Here is a 17,401-nt window from a genome sequence, read left to right as displayed (position 1 = left end):
TCAGAGCTTGACACGTTCCGTAGTATCTAGGGGTGTGTGTGTGTGTGTTTGTGTGCGCGCGCGCGCATACATGGGTGTGTGGGGGTGTGTGTGTGCAGGTCCGTGTACGTGGGTGGGTGTGCATGTGTGCACACACGCACTTGTGTTTTTCCCTCACCAGACATTCAGGGTCAGCTTAGCCCTCCCTGGGTCTCCTCACACAAGCTGAACCTCAGAGAGGAAAGAGCTTCTTTTATCTTATGTGATCTAGAAATTATAAAAATTTCCCAGAAAATAAAAAGCTCAGTCTGATTCCAGCTGTGACAATAAAGACTATCGAGAAAAATTCCAGAGAGATCCGGGAAGCGAAGATGTTAGGTTACCACGAGACAGCTGGTTTCTGTAAGAATGAACGTACCACATTTTCTAATCCGTAGCCTGACTTTTTTCCCAGAAGCTTTAGTTTTTTCTTTTTAACTTTTTTTAAACTTTTGTCCTTAGTACACATAGAGTCAACCCACTTGCAGAAACCTAACAGAGAAACCTGGAGAACCTCAGAGGTGAAGAAGTGGTGGGAGTGAGGTCAGACAGCACCAAGCCAGAGGGACTCAACATCCGCTCTGCAGCCCCTTTCCCCTCACCCCCCAAGCAACTGAAGTTGTTAACAAATGTTCCTGTTTGGGAGCAACAAAAGGCAAAGAAAATGAATCCTCTGGAAGCAAACACTGTGTGATGTTGAGGTTTGCTTTGCCGGGTCCTGCTGCCTTGCTGATGAGCGTTCCTCTACACTGGCCCCTCTGGAGTTCTGGCCGCGACCTCAGGTGCTCCAGGACAGGCCCTGAGTTAGGGCTCTGCATTCCCTTGTATAACCTCAGTCTTCACTTTTCTCAAATGACTTGCTACATTGAGGGGGACAAAATTCTGCAACAAAATTTTCTTCTGAGTGTTCCTACAGACTTAACCAATTTTGGAGATGCTTGACTTCCTTTTTTTATGTCTAAGACTTCCTTCCATTAAAAAGTTCCATAAACCCACTCAGAAATATCGCTAAGGTATTTATATCTTAGGGAAAGTTAAAGATAATTTGCAATGAGTAACTACCACTTCCCTGGGGAAAATAATCAGCGAGTTTCTTTCTGCTGTTGCTCTGCCTTTTCCTAGTAAACCTTGTAGCATATAAATTCCAAATGTTAGCATCAGAGAGGACGATGGCGCTGCAGTCCCTCATGGGATCCGCGTCCCCCTCCCTTTCTTTTTCATTGTACATGTACATGGGGATTTTTACCAAGTAAACACATCCAAGTAACTAGCATCCGGGTCCAGAACCACAGCATTGCCAGCGCCCAGAATCCTCTTCCAGCTCCCTCCGGTATCAGCCTCCGCTCCAGCCTTACTCAGGGATTGTGTCAAGGAAAATACTTGAAGGTTCCCCCTGTAGAATGCCTCATAGGCCGTTTTTCACTTCCTTCTAGTGTTATTCTTTTAATGAACCACTAAGACTCAGATGAATGATAACTGGGAAAAGTAGCATATCATGTTAACATCCCTGGAGGTCACTTGTGTTTTTATTCTTAGTCTCTGGTCTGAGTCACAGGCCGCATCTGTGAACAGTGAGGACTGTTCCCACCAGTTTGGCAAAACTGGCCTCCCTCTGCTCTAAGACCTGAGCCATTTCCAATCATCTCTAGCCAAATATCTGGCTTTTTACCCTTATCTAGGTGTATGTACTTAGCTGACTTCCTGTGGTGCCTGGGGCTGGCCCAGTCACCAAAGCCCATTTGTATTTCTGCCCATTATCCAGGACATTGGTCTAGTCTTCCCTGGTGTCCTGGACCTCTCTGCTCACTGCAGGAGGACCACATCTTAGCCCACTCAGCTGGGACCCACACACCCTGCCCTAGCTCCCAGCTGCCCCAGGGCAAGAGGCTTTTCTAATCCAGGAAACCAACCACTCAGAGCCCCGTGAGCACCAATGTGGCTGTCCTCTACAGCCCGTCTGCAGGACCTCTGGGAAGACTGTGCTAGCCCCAAGCCACCCAGGTCCTTTAAGTCTGCTCTTTGCTTAAAGTGGCACCACCATTCTCAGCCTCCCTGCCTCCCCTGGATCTGCTGGGGGGAGCGCCCCCCCTGCATCCTACGCAACTTTACAGCCACTGTAGATGGGTGCACAGGGAGCAGTGATTTAAGCTATGTGGCTTTTCCAAAATGACATGAGGGAGCTCCAGTAAAGTATATATGGACTCATCTCTTTCCTGTGGTTCATTTTATCTCTATATGGAAAAATGTGAGCCCCATCAAAGTGTGCCGCCGCACATCAGCTGACCCCTCCTCCCTGAAATCATACCCGTGGATCGGAAATGAAACCAGTCTGGTCATAACATGAACAGCAAAGCAGCCACTGTGATGTATGTGATGCTCCATCCTCATACTCGAGGTGTCATGAACACACGTGTCTTCCAGGGCCCGGCCAGCTGTATGGAGCTGGGAGCTATTGATAGTCTTTGTGCTCAAACAGAATCAGGGACAATTTCAAATGGCCTGAGGGCAATATACTTGGCATTATCCCGCTCAGAGATGAAAGGGCAGTGTTTCCATTTGCTGGCGCGGTGTTCCTGGGGTGAATGTGACGTTGTGGCTCACAACTGGAGTGCCCGTCTCTGCTGTCACCAGAGCAGCACCAGTGAGAAACGTGGAGATCACCCTTGTGAAGAGAAGCCTTTGCTGACCAAGATGTGGGGGTTGTTTACAGGGCTAGGTTGGAATTTTTATGATCGTTGCTTTCTCTTGGAGGATGCTTCCTCTTTTTTCTCGCTTGGTTCCTGGTGGTCTTGCTGCTGAGTGCCGGGGTCTGTCCTGGGGCACCCAGGCTCCCAGAGCGCCCCTGAGTTTATGCATCATTTTGTTGGATGTGTTTCAATCATGGCGTGGATCTCACCAGATGTTAGCCTCACCCTATTGCTCAATAGTTTAAGAACTATTTTCAGTACCGTTCTTAGTAGGCTTGGGGTGCTGTCCAGGCTTAAGACAGGTAGCATGGCCAGGCTTTTGGATCTGTCTGGCCTCTCAAAAATCTTGTGAAGAGGGCGGCGCCTGTGGCTCAAGGAGTAGGGTGCCGGTCCTATATGCCGGAGGTGGCGGGTTCAAACCCAGCCCCGGCCAAAAACCACAAAAAAAAATAAATAAATAAATAAAAAACATAATATAAAAAAAAAAAAAATCTTGTGAAGATGGTGCATAGGAAAAGAAATCTCACATTTGTGCCATAGATGGCACAAGATGTAAGTGCTCATAAAATATTCTCATGTTTTAGGAAAAGAAAGATTTAGCAACTATTGAAAGCTTTAGCTATAAAGTTTATTTGGGAAGGAAAATCTGGCTTGTTTGGACATACAAGCTCCTCGGCACAGGGAGACTGACCAGTGTGCAGAGAGTGATGCTGTCCACTCAGGAGCCTGCTCCTGGTGGCCCTGGTCTGGCCACAGAAAGTGTGGTCTAGTTTCTTTAACTCACAAGGATGGAAGAGTCCAAGCTCCCCCCTGATTCCCGCTAGACTCTACTCTCTGCCACCCTCAGCTTTGTCCTTCACTCTCACCCCAGATGTGAGTCGAGCGAGCTGAGGGTCTGCTCTCCCACTGCCAATAGGACTGGACTCCTGCAGTGGTCATCCTGCCCAGGCCCTTTCCTCTCTGTCCCCTGTGCAGTGTCTTTGGAGTCTGACGGAACTGGTGTTGGTCCTCACCCTGACTAGCAGCACTTCTTTTTGCTCTAGCTTTCCTGTCTGTCACAAGGGTATAAGGCTACTTGCCATGTGCATGGATACTCACCACATCACTGCCCTTTCACCACCACCACCACCACCACCACCCCCATCACCATCATGGGAGCTTTATATTTAAGGATTCATACTTCAGGAGCTTTTATCTTGATCATGGCTTGAGCATCAGTGTAAACATCAACAAGTGGTCTCTGGAAACAGAGTCCAGCTTTCCTTCCCTACATGACAAGCACCATCAGAGATGGATTTGGACATGAGATCTCAGGCAGCTTGTGCTTGGCAAAGAACGGAGGGACGGAAGGCAGAATTGGTAAGAGCTGCAATGCTCTTCGCGCCTCTGGAGGCCAGGCCGGCCCACCCCCGTCTCGTGCCTTCCCAGGATTTGCTGTCTATAACATCTGGTTTGAATGCTTGAGACCAAGTGAACTCCATGGGTCACAGCCCCCTGACCATTTCTTTCCTGTTTTTTCAAACATACATTCTTCAGAGGATATAAAAGCAACATGTTTCCAGTTTCTAAAGCAGTATCCAGGTCTCATTAGGTAGCTGTTGAGTACAAAGAGATTTGGAAGCCAGAAATCTGCATGATTTCAGCTCAGCAGTGGTCCCAGCCATTACATAGTCAGCCTGAAACCAGCAGGGCCCTTCCCTCGAGGGTGTCCTCAGACTTCTGTGTAACACTCCTGCCTAACAGTTGGAAGTTGGTTGTCCTTGAGTCGTGAAACCGGAATACACAGATGTTATTATGGTCGGTGTTGCTTTCAGCCAGATATCCTTCCCTGGGTAAATGGGATTAAAAAGCACACTTGAGAACATGTCATCTTCCTGAAAACTGGTGCTTTAGGGGACATTCTGGGGTCCAGAGTCTCTGACTAGAATTGAGAAAAGGCTTGATAGAAAGATGGGGACTAGGGTTCCTGGTGTCCACCTTGCTCAGGTAAATGCCGTGTATGAAATGGGACACCACTTCCTCCAGCCTTGATTCGTTTACCTGTAAAATGAGGCATTTGGCCAACCTCATTGCTAAGGGCTAGCTGCCTTGAACAAACTCTCGAAAAATCTTGTTAACTCAATGAGCTGGGTGTAGTGACTCAAACACCCGTAATCCTAGCACTCTGGGAGGATCCTTTGAGCTCCGAAGTTCAAGACCAGCCTGAGCAAGAGTGAGACCCTGTATCTACTAAAAATAGAAAAATAAGCTGGGTGTTGTGTCAGGCACCTGTAGTCCCAGCTACTCAGGGGGCTGAGGCAAGAGGATCACTTGAGCCCAAGAATCTGAAATTGCTGTGAGCTGTGACACCATGACGGCACTCTACCGAGGGTGACAAAGTGAGATTCTTGTCTTAAAAAAATGGCCATTTGCTGGATTCCAAGTCCCTAAGGAAACATCGTGGGAACATTATGCCATATTCTACTCTATGTTTGTTCTCCAAAACTTCTGTACACACACCTAGAGAAGAATTCCATAAGCTCTCCTTCCCTGCTCCATGTTAATTCCATGCCTTGTTCCCCTTCCTCTCTAAGCTGCAGTTGCTTCTTAGGTGTTGAAGTTGACTGTGGTAATGCTGCATCTGCCATTAGGGGAGAGGGAGGAGAGACCGTTGCAGCAGAAAGATTCTCACCTCAGCATGCCTCTGTCTGTGCCGGCCTTGCTGGCTGGCTACCTGTCCCTCAGGACAGAGTGTGGGGTGGGAAGATTGCAGGAAGGAGTCCTGTAGTTGCCCACTTCCTCTTACTGCCTGCAAACTGCTCAGAACACACACCTAAAACTCAGGTAAGCCCTAACTGTGCCCACTTCTACAGTCCCTTACAAGGCCCCTCACCAATGCTTTAAGCAACCACTGTATAAAACAACCCAAGCATTATAGCATCGGTGGGCTTTGGAACCTGACATTTTATTTGAGTCAAGCTTTTTAAGTCCAAGGAAGAAAACTTGGTTGGGGTCAGCAGGTAGGGGACCAGTCTGGGGACCTAAGAGGTGGACATGCATGGAGTCCCCAGGTGGCCTGGACACCTGCCTGGGATTCTTCAGAAGCCATCTTCTCTGTGGGCTGAGGTTCAAAGTTGGACGTTAGATTCCTTATCACTGTGTGCTATGCAGCCACCAGTCTGCCCCTATCCTGAAGGAGGAGCTCCTTTTCCCTGTGAAGTGGTACTTGTTGGTGTGCTAGTGGAGAGGGGCTGAGCAGGAGCCTGCAGAGAAGAGTGTAGCAGCAGGAGCCAGCTCTACACCTGCCCTGCGCAGCTTCAAGGTCTTATCTTGGTCTGCCATTGTAATCGGTGTTTATGTAGATGGTGGTGGTAGTGCTAGTGTGATTCTTCCGTGACCAAATAAGTCTGGGAAATGCTGAAACTGATCAGTGGATTAATGTGACAATAAGATGTGTCAGAGTCTTAGGGCGGCGCCTGTGGCTCAAGGAGTAGAGCACCGGTCCCATATGCCGGAGGTGGTGGGTTCAAACCCAGCCCCGGCCAAAAAAAACAAAAAAAAAAAAAAAAAAAGATGTGTCAGAGTCTTTACAGCAGTGGTTCTCAACCTTCCTAATGCCGTGACCCTTTAATTCAGTTCCTATGGGTCGCGACCCACAGGTTGAGAACCACTGCTGTAGAGTGACCCTCCATAGAGCAGATAGAAATTCCCTCCTTTTTCTCGTGCTATTTTGTGAATGGATTTGGCAACCCCAAGCTGTCCCTAGTACCGAAATGAAATGCACACTCAGCAAATTTGGGTAGTTTATTCTTATGTTGCCTTACTTGAAAACCTACAGATGGGTTTTCATCTTTTATCACAATTTCCCTCATATTCCATGATGTTTGATTAATGCCACCTTTCCTCCACACAGAACATTGACATCACCAATTTCAGCAGCAGCTGGAGTGACGGCCTGGCCTTCTGTGCTCTGCTCCACACCTACCTGCCTGCCCACATCCCCTACCAGGAGCTGAACAGTCAGGAGAAGGTAAGTCACGCAGTCATCCTCTGGGAGAAGCAAGGGGAATGCCTGGTTGTTACACCCCAATTGGTAGGGGTTTATAGACCAGGAACAGAAGTTGGGATATTGATTCCATGCACAGCTAACTACTAGACATGTGACTACACCCTGGAATCCCATCTCAGCAAATATTCCTCAGTTTCCCTTCTCAGGAGACCTCATTACTTAGGAAAAAGCAGTAATGACCAGTTTACTGTGACCACTAGGAAGTTTCTCTTGATGCTTTCCAGAGAAAGCCCCGATGGAATCTCACCTTCATGGTTTCACGACCTTGGCCAGCACATTTCACAATCTACAGAGAACCAGCAAGCACTGCTCAAATAAGCTTGGGAAACTGTTTATTATATCACATTTTAGAGAGTGCACTGTCCATAACACAAGACTCCAAGGAGCCTTACATTAGAGAGCTCTACAAGATTTTTAATGTAATCCAACATACATCAGATCCACATAACCTTTTAATTAATTATTTTATTATAATAACCTATAAAAAAGGGTTGACAAACTTCTTGTTAAGAGCCAAGCAATAAGTTTTGTGGATCGCTTGGTCTGTCACAACAGCTCAACTCTACCATTGGGCTAAAGTGGGATATGTGAGTAAACGGGCATGACTGTGTACCAATAAAACATAAAGTTTTCACGTTTTACAAGATAGGCAGTTTTTCTGTGAAGTGGGAAGTATGTAATAAACCTTAAGAATAGGGCGGCGCCTGTAGCTCAAGGAGTAGGGTGCTGGTCCCATATGCCAGAGGTGGTGGGTTCAAACCCAGCCCCAGCCAAAAAAAACCACAAAAAAAAAAGAATAAAGATAATTTTTAAACACCCAGGCAATCTCAGCCCAGAATGGCTCATGGGCAATAGTTTGCCAACCCCTGACCTGGAATATTTCACAAAATATTCCCCAGAGTTTACTTTAGAAAATGCTGGGCTGGACCCTGCACTGAGCCACCCAATAGGAATTTCTGTGGCTCAGTGGGTAGGGCACTGGCCGCATATACCGAGGCTGGCGGGTTCGAACCTGGCCTGGGCCAACTAAAACAACAACAACTGCAACAAAAAAATAGCCAGGCATTGTGGCAGGCGCCTATAGTCCCACCAACTTGGGAGGCTGAGGCAAGAGAATCCCTTAAGCCCAAGAGCTGGAGATTGCCGTAAGCTGTATGACATCATGGCACTCTACCGAGGGCGGTAAAGTGAAACTGTCTCTACAAAAAAAAAAAATTCTTGCTAAGAATTATTTTGTGCACAGTGATAAAGACAGCAGTGAGCAGTAGAGACATTCTGTATCTTCACGAGGTAGACAGAAAATAAGTGGGTAAGCTTTTAACAAGTAGAATTGTAAATGAACAGTTACCCACCTGCATATAAGTTCTGAAGGAGTCGAGAGAGAAACACGGTGTTGTGTGTTACCGGGATCTCTTTCTGATTAGTGAGACTGAGATGGTCTTTTAAAAGATCTTTCTGGCTGCTATGTGAAAAGATGAACTGAAGGGAGAGCAAGAATGAAGAAGGAGCTCCCGTGAGGAGGCTGTTGCAAGACACCCAGTCAGCAAGACACCCAGTGTCCTCGGCTTCTCCTGTCACTGGGCCCTGGGATGCAGAACAGGTTTGAGATACAACATTAGCTGTACTCAGACAGAGCATAGCAGAGGGGAGGAAGGGTAGAGGACAACTCCCAGGGGCTGTGTTTGACAGGGCCTTTTTCTGAGATGGTGAGAGCGTATTGAAAAGTCCTATCTTGATTCTTCCACATCAGGCTTTTTCAAAAGCCCTAAAATGATCATGGCAATGATAATAACTGAGCAAAATGATGAAATGCTTTAAAGTGTGAAGGTTGTCCACAGCTTGAACTGGCAGCGAGAGAGTGTGTGTGTCCCCGCTTATCACCCACTCATGACAGTAACTGCCTCAGAGTGTACTAAAATCTTAAAGCACGTTCATGTGGGATTTTATTTTATAATTTGTGAAGCCAGTTAAAACAGGAATATTAAACATTGGGGTGAGGAGGAAGCTGTGTTTCAAGTCATGTTAAATGTGAGGTGTCTATGAAATACGCAGGTACCAATGACAGAGATCAGACAGGGGCTTAGAAATGGAATACGGGCCTGGTAGTCATCGTGAATAGAACAACCCTGTCGGATGGGAGCTTCTGAGGTGATGGAAATGTTCTATATCATCCTGCCCAGACAGCAGCCACCAACTATGTGGGCTGTTCAGCAATTTAAATGTGGCTAATGTATCTGAAGAACTGAATTTTTAATTTGAACTTTAATTGATTTTAGTTTGTATAGCCACATGGCATGAGCAGCAACCACATTGGACAGGACAGGGACAGGAAGCATTTAAAGCCATCAGAATTGAGCAATACACACAGGTCCATAGTCCTCCAAGAGGTGTGGAGGAGAAGGACAGGTGAAGTTCGAGGAGAAGGACCCAGCAGAGGGTTGAGGACAAGGACCAGGAGAGGGTTGAGGAGAAAGACCAGGAGAGGTTCGAGGACAAGGACCAGGGAGGGTCGAGGAGAAGGACGAGGACAAAGAACAGGGGAGGGTCGAGGAGAAGGACCAGGAGAGGGTTGAGGAGAAGGACCAGGAGAGGGTTGAGGAGAAGGACCAGGGAGGGTCGAGGACAAGGACCCAGCAGAGGATCGAGGGCAAGGACCGGGAGAGGGTCGAGGAGAAAGACCAGGAGAGGTTCAAGGAGAAGGACCAGGTAGGGTTGAGGAGAAGGACCAGGAGATGGTCGAGGAGAAGGACCAGGAGAGGGTTGAGGAGATGGACAAGCAGAAGGTCAAGAAGGACCCAGCAGAGGGTCAAGGAGAAGGACCAGCAGATGGTCGAGGAGAAGGACCAGCAGAGGGTCCAGGAGAAGGATGCAGCAGAGGGTCGAGGATGAGGACCCAGCAGAGGGTCCAGGAGAAGGATGCAGCAGAGGGTCGAGGACAAGGACCAGCAGAGGGTTGAGGAGAAGGACCCAGCAGAGGGTTGAGGAGAAGGACCAGTCAAGGGTCGAGGAGAAGGACCAGCAGAGGGTCGAGAGTAAGGACCAGGAAAGGGTCAAGGAGAAGGACCAGCAGAGGGTCAAGGAGAAGGACCCAGCTGAGGGTCGAGGAGAAGGACCAGCAGAGGGTCGAGGACAAGGACCCAGCTGAGGGTCGAGGAGAAGGACCAGCAGAGGGTCGAGGACAAGGACCAGCAGAGGGTTGAGGAGAAGGACCAGGAGAGGATGGAGTAGATGGACCAGGGGAAGGTCGAGGAGAAGGACCAGCAGAGGGTCTAGGAGAAGGACCAGGAGAGGGCTGAGGAGAAAGACCAGGAGAGGATTGAAGCAAAGGACTAGGAGAAGGTCGAAGAGAAGGAGCAGGAAAGGCTCGAGGAGAAGGACCAGGAAAGGGTCAAGGAGAAGGACCAGAGAGGGTTGAGGAGAAGGAACAGCAGAGGGTCGAGGAGAAGGCCAGGGAGTGTCAAGGAGAAGGACCATCAGAGGTTCGAAGAGAAGGTCCAGCAGAGGAGAATTGAGGAGAAGGACCAGGAGAGGATCAAAGTGAAGCACCAGGACAGGGTCGAGGAGAAGGACCACCAAAGGGTCAAGGAGAAAGACCAGCAGAGGATCGAAGAGAAGGACCCGCAGAGGGTCAAGGAGAAGAACCAGGAGATGGTCAAGGAGAAGAACCTGCAGCGGATCGAGGATAAGGACCAGGAGAGGTTTGAGGAGAAGGACCAGGGAGGGTCGAAGAGAAGGCCAGGGAGTTTCAAGGAGAAGGACCAGCAGATGTTTGAAGAGAAGGTCCAGCAGAGGGTCGAGGAGAAGGACCAGGAGAGGGTCAAGGAGAAGGACTAGGGAAGGTCGAGAAGAGGGACCAGGAGAGGGTCAAGGAGAAGGACTAGCAGAGGGTCAAGGAGAAGGACCCAGCAGAGGGTCGAGGAGAACGACCAGCAGAGGGTCCAGGAGAAGGACCGGGAGAGGATTGAGGAGAAGGACGAGACAATCAAGTAGACGAACCAGCAGAGGGTAGAGGAGAAGTACAGGCAAAGCGTCGAGGAGAAGGACCATGAGAGGATCGCAGCAAAGGACCAGGAGAGGGTAGAGGAGAAGGACCAGCAGGTTATTGAGGAGAAGGACCAGCAGGTTATTGAGGAGAAGGACTAGCAGATGGTCGAGGAGAAGGACCAGCAGAGTGTCGAGGAGAAGGACCCAGCAGAGGGTCGATGAGAAGGACTAGGAGAGATTCAAGGAGAAGGACCAGTAGATGATTGAGACCCCAGCAGAGGATCAAGGATAAGGACCCAGCAGAGGGTCGAGGATAATGACCAGGAAAGTGTCAAGGAGAAGGACCAGCAGAGTTTCGAAGAGAGGGTCCAGCAGAGAGTTGAGGAGATGGACCAGGAGAGGGTCGAGGAGAAGGATCAGGATAGGGTCGAGGAGAATGAGCAGCAGAGGGTCAAGGAGAAGGACCAGGAGAGGTTCGAGTCAGAAGGAACAGGGGAGGGTTGAGGAGAAGTATCAAGAGGGGGTCGAAGAGAAGGACCGGCAGAGGGTTGAGGACAAGGACCAGCAGAGGGTTGAGGACAAGGACCAGCAGAGGGTTGAGGAGAAGGTCCAGCAGAGGGTCGAAGAGAAGGACCCATGAGAGAGTCTAGGGAAGGACCGGAGAGGGTCGAGGAAGGAACAACCTTAGAGCCGGGGCCATGTCCTGGGGACAAGGGCCATTGCCAGCCTCATGGTGCCACCGAGGTGTCTCTTCCCTCTTCTCCTTGACTTTTTAGTCTGCCTTTCTGATACTATGTTGTGAAGGTAAATGAACAAATAGTGGGCATCAAACAATTCAAAACAATCAGAAATACCTTTCTAAAACTGTGGTGAGTGTGAGCTCACACCTTGCCTGGCACTGCCCTCCATCACCCAGACCAATGGGCATCTTTGTCCTGAATCAGTATGACGTGTTGGGAAGTGATGGGCCCAGAAGTGTTTGCTCTCATGCACACGTGCTGAGCCTTTGTGTCTCTCGGGATGTCCATTGTTCCTGAGCACTGATGGCCAGCTGCCCAGTGGCCTCCCATGGACGGGCCTGTGTGTGGTAGGCGGGCAGGCATCACAGTGGATGTGATAGATAAGGCATCTGTTGTCCTTATGAGACAGGGGCCCCTATTTTCTACATATAGGGTTGAATTTCTCTGCTGTATCTCTCCTGCCACCATCAGGGAGCAATCCAGGCAGCGCATGAAAGCCTGAGGGTCTGTGAGGCCATCAGCCCCCATGTCTGGAATTTTTCTTTCTTTCCTCTGTTTTTTTTTTTTTTTTTGAGACAGGGTCTCAAGCTGTCGCCCTGGGTAGAGTGCTGTGGTATCACAGCTCACAGCAACCTCCAGCTCCTGGGCTTAAGCGATTTTCTTGCCTCAGCCTCCCAAGTAGTTGGGACCACAGTTGCCTGCCACAGCACCCGGCTATTTTTTGGTTGTAGTTGTCATTGTTTTTTTTTTTTTTTTTTTTTTTGTAGAGACAGAGTCTCACTGTACCGCCCTCAGGTAGAATGCCGTGGCATCACACAGCTCACAGCAACCTCTTAACTCTTGGGCTTACGCAATTCTCTTGCCTCAGCCTCCCGAGCAGCTGGGACTACAGGCGGGTAGTTGTCATTGTTGTTTGGCAGGCCCAGGCTGGATTGAACCCGCCAGCTCTGGTGTATGTAGGTGGCTCCTTAGCTGCTTGAGCCACAGGTGCCAAGCCTTGTCTGGAACTTTTCATTTTCAGATCTATTTGCTTTCGTGGTCACCTCGAGTTGGATTTGTGAGCGCAGTGGTTGTAGGGACACGGTCCCCACTGCTCCACGTGTGGCTTGCCCTGAAGCATTCTGTTGGTGCCGATTCTGTACTCAGTACACTTCTGGAAGAGGGTTTTCAGAACGTGGGGCCGGCGGGGCACATACACGTGTGAGATATGAGGCTGAGCATGTGAGGGGGTCTCACGCGAGGGGGTGAGGCAGGAGCAGTTCCCTTAGAAGCAGCAGCACGTTAGAAGTTGGATCGCATGGGGAACAAGCTAATTTGAATGCAGCGCACGCCGTAGACTTTATTAGTGTGAGTAGAACGGTGCGTCCAGCTCAGTGTTGGAGGGCTTGGGGAGGCTCTTTTTGTTTCTCATTTGTTTGCTTTTGGGGGGAGTTTACACTTACACATACTTCAAAAGAGGCACCAAGAGAGGCTATAAAAATGTATTAAAATTAAAATCTTAAAATTGTATAACAGTAGATAGCCAGAAAGTCCAAAAATCATGCTCCCCCACATGGAAGTATTAAAGCAAGTAAGTCAGACATTGGCATCAAATTTTGGATGAAAACTAACAAGGACGTCTTCTGTGACATTAAAGAGATACACAATCACTGGAAGGCTTTGACTTTTTTTTCTTTTTATAAAAGGATAGGGCATTTTTTTTTTTTTTTTTTTTTTGTAGAGACAGAGTTTCACTTTATGGCCCTCGGTAGAGTGCCATGGCATCACACAGCTCACAGCAACCTCCAACTCCTGGGCTTAAGTGATTCTCTTGCCTCAGCCTCCCAAGTAGCTGGGACTACAGGCGCCCGCCACAATGCCCGGCTATTTTTTTTTTTTTTTTTTTTGGTTGCAGTTCAGCCGGGGCCGGGTTTGAACCCGCCACCCTCGGTATATGGGGCCGGCGCCTTACCTACTGAGCCACGGGCGCCGCCCAAGGATAGGGCATTTATCTGTGAGCCTGTGAAACTCTTCCACTTAAGCAGGTTTTGGTGATAACGTAGCATGGAGTGTATTTATGTCAGTGTCTAACATGTGAACACAGGGAGCAGCTGGAAGCGGCACCTCTCCTCCCTCCAGTCCGGGTCGCAGGCCTTCCTGGCGCAGCCCCTGTTAGCCCTGCCAGCGACAGAGTCCTGTTGTAGGTTGGGTGCTTAGATTGTCCTGGAGCCAGAGGTCCCAGACCCTCACCTTCAGTCCAGAGACTGAAGCACTGGGAGCCACGGGCCTCTGGGCTGAGCTGCAGCTGCTGGTCACAGGCGGTGGGCAAAGCGAGGCCCTCTGAGCTTCTGCCGTCCTGGCTTCCGCCATCCCGGCTTCCGCCTCTCCTCTGGCCTCCGTGGTATCCGTGGCAGCATGTGGTGGAACGAGTATCTGGGTGGTGACACCTGGTCATTGGCATTTTGCTGCTGCCAAAGTAAATAAAAGTTAGTGTTGTGAACCAAAACCATCTTGTCTAAATTGTTCATATGACACTGTGTACGATCTCAGGGTATTTCAGGGCAATTTTGCAGCACAAACTATATCTCTTCTGTGTTTAGTATCAGCCTAGAAAACATAAGCAGTTTCATTAGAATCAGACTCAAGGATTTGGGGATATTTTGTATAAAACATTTAGTTTAGAAATGTCTTCTTCTGGGCGGCGCCTGTGGCTCAGTGAGTAGGGCGCCGGCCCCATATGCCGAGGGTGGCGGGTTCAAACCCAGCCCCAGCCAAACTGCAACAACAACAAAAAAAAAAAATAGCTGGGTGCTGTGGTGGGCGCCTGTAGTCCCAGCTGCTCGGGAGGCTGAGGCAAGAGAATCACTTAAGCCCAGGAGCTGGAGGTTGCTGTGAGCTGTGTGATGCCACGGCACTCTACCAAGGGGCCATAAAGTGAGACTCTGTCTCTACAAAAAAAAAGAAATGTCTTCTTCTTAGATCTCTGTAGTAATCAAAGAATACACATTAAAACAATAAAATATTACTTTTAGCCTGACAAATTTGGCAAAGACTTTTAGAAGCCATAATTTTCTGTGCAGTGAAGAGTATGAGAAAATAGGTGCTTACGTTCTATTGCTGGAAGTGGAAATTGGTGTGATGTTTTAGAGAGCAACTTGGCATGACATATCAAGAGCCATGACAGTGGCCGGTGCAATGGCTCAGCCTTTCATCCTAGAGCTCTGGGAGGCCAGGGCAGGTAGATAGCTTGAGCTTAGGAGTTCAAGACCAGCCTGAGCAAGTGAGAGACCTCAATCTCTACTAAAAGTAGAAAAATGAGCCTGGCATTGTGGTGAGAGCCTGTAGTCCCAGCTACTTGAGAGGCTCAAGGAAGAGAATCGCTTGAGCCCAGGAGTTTGAGGTTGCTGTGAGCTATGATGCCACTATTGTCTACCCAGGGCAACAGAGGGAGACTATTTAAAAAATAATAATAATAATAACATGGAAATGTTTGTGTCTTAACTTTTGACAGCCTGAAAGCTGGCTTACAAACCTCCTTCCTCCCCCAAAACTAACCAAAAGGACTTTGGAATAAAGTCAAAGCCCTCATTACTGCTGTAATAGGAAATGACTGTTGCTGGTTTGGGCTGAATGGAAGGAAGGTGGGTGCCAGTTCACAGCACCTGCTCCACAGAACAGAGTCATGTGATGGAAACACAAGTATGAGCTTTCCAGTCCCTCTGCATTAATTGCCTTTGATTTCAAGGAAGAGGTGGCTTGGGCAAAATCACCACAGATAACAGCTTCCTGAGGCCTCGACCACAGATAACAAGAAAACCTAACAGCACATCTTTCTGTTTTACTCTGACCTGGTTCTTGCTTTGGTGTCAGGGCAAACCCCTTGGTCTTCAGGCTCCAGATGTCTGGGCAAGGACAGAGAGCAAAGGCCATGAGGAAAATGCAAAGGGTTAGTAAGTGACGTATAAAACCTTTAAAAGGAGTATGTTTAAAATTAAGAAATTCTATTGAGGAATATGTAGAGAAACAGAAACATCTGTTTCTCAATTATATACTTAATATACCAATTTAGTTAAATTTTAATTTACTCCTAATGGGTTTGATATGAATTAAGGAGGGGAGAGGCATGGCTAAATGATTCTGAAGTTCATCTAGATGAACAAACATCAAAAAACAGCCAGGAGGAATCTCAAAAAGAAGCTACTCCCTAGCCAAACTTTTGTGGAGGAATGGCAGTAGCATTGTAAGGGAAAATTATTTTCAACCTAGAATTCTCTCTCCAGCTGGACTATTGACTAAGTGTGATGATAGAAAAGGGAACTTTTCATATATGAATTCATCCGGAAACTATGTCTCCCCACATCCTTTCCTAAGGAGATGATAACCCAAAATAAGTGACTAAGGCAAAGATCTCAATCAATGGAGGTTTATTAAACCTTCTGGGAAAAACAAAAGCCACAGACACGTCTATGACTTTTCCCATTCCCCCACCCCCCAGTGGGATTTGAGAACTTCAGTGTTTAAGGGGAGGGAACACAGAGAAAAAAGAGGACTTCGTGGGCAGTGAGGCGAATGGTTCCATTCTTATGAGGCCAAGGAAATCTATATTTTACATATGGTATGTTAGAAGAGAAAAAGGCGTGAAGAGAGATGTCTCTGGGTAGGTGGAAGAATGATTGATCTTGGCTCTGTTCTGGGAAGATAAACCTGTAATCAACATTATTAGAGTGGAATTGAACAGACTTTAGTTTTAGGAACTAGATGTAGCCTGCAGACCCAGAGTTAAATTTGCATGTCTTCTCATAAAAAGGAGGCCAACAAGGAATTTCCTTATGAATGAGCTTTGAGGGCATTTCTTATATAGGGCTGAGGCCTTTTACCTTTTGCTGAGGAACCTGGCTAATGCACAAAGTTAGTACCCATCATTCATTCAGAAGAGTATCCTGTGTGACTCAGCCTCCAGCCTTAACTTTGCCTTTTGCATAAAGAGTTGGGGGGTGTTCCTGAAATTTTCATTTTCCTTTCCAAAGGAAAGCTAGGGATACACTTTAGCAAAAGAAGTAAAATGTAGTTATCCGCTGGAGGTTCTGGATGGCTCTGGGCTGAAGGGTTTCATAAAACGACAAGACGATTAAAAGCTTGAGGTGTTATGGGGCGAGTAAGGACCACCACTCAAATTAGAATTTCAAAAGGAGTCTTTCTCAGCAAAGTCTAAAGCAGAGTAAGTGAGAGAGCATTGAGGGGTCTGAAGTTGGGGTTTTTCTAGTCTGAAAGTTGGCAAAGGGCCAAACAGGTGGGCTGAAAGTTAGCAATTAGAAGCAAAAAGAAAGTTGGCAAAAGAAGCAAAAAGCAAGCACCCCTTTTATAGAAGTGAACTTTGCAAATTAGCCTATAGGTAACATAAAAGGCAGTTAGATAACAATAAGGTAACATAATGCAGATCTAGCAGCTAAGTAAGTAAAACAATTTGTCACAGCACTTAGCTCGTTAACTTTTTTTTTTTTTTTTTTTTTTGTGGCTTTTAGCTGGGGCTAGGTTTGAACCCTCCACCTCCAGCATATGGGACCGGCACCCTACTCCTTGAGCCACAGGCACCGCCCCAGCTCGTTAACTATTATTATGACAGTACTTGGCCCATTCCTTCTTACCTTGTCCTGTTCCGGCCGGATCCGGACCCATCTAAGAGTGATGGTGCCTGTCATCATTTCAGAGTTATCTCAGCTTTTTGTCTTTTCACCTTTTATCCTACACAGCCCCCTGGTGCACGTTGGTGATGGGGGTGATGAGGCTGCTGGCACCCATGTCAGAGGTTGTGAATTATCACAGGAGAAAATGGGGATCTGTGCAGAGAGGTTATGGTCCAAACATGTGGCAGGCCCTCTGTCAGAACAGCAAGTGGGTGGCTGTGAGGAGCATGTTACCAATCGTAAGCAATAGTCAGAATGGGT

At 48.0% G+C, this 17,401-nt stretch overlaps 1 protein-coding gene across 4 annotated transcripts in view; it reads left to right on the top strand.

The window, feature by feature from the left end:
- Nucleotides 1-17,401, top strand: part of SPECC1 (sperm antigen with calponin homology and coiled-coil domains 1) — a 358,846-nt gene that overhangs the window by 324,086 nt on the left and 17,359 nt on the right. For all 4 annotated transcript variants that reach the window (XM_053568570.1, XM_053568569.1, XM_053568568.1 and 1 more), the window contains one exon: nt 6,598-6,714. In XM_053568570.1, the coding sequence (XP_053424545.1) occupies nt 6,598-6,714 (117 nt within the window). The remainder of the gene's footprint in view (nt 1-6,597; nt 6,715-17,401) is intronic.

This window comes from Nycticebus coucang, chromosome 18 (genome assembly GCF_027406575.1).
Source record: "Nycticebus coucang isolate mNycCou1 chromosome 18, mNycCou1.pri, whole genome shotgun sequence".
NCBI lineage: Eukaryota > Metazoa > Chordata > Mammalia > Primates > Lorisidae > Nycticebus > Nycticebus coucang.
This window is presented reverse-complemented; position numbering and strand designations above follow the sequence as displayed.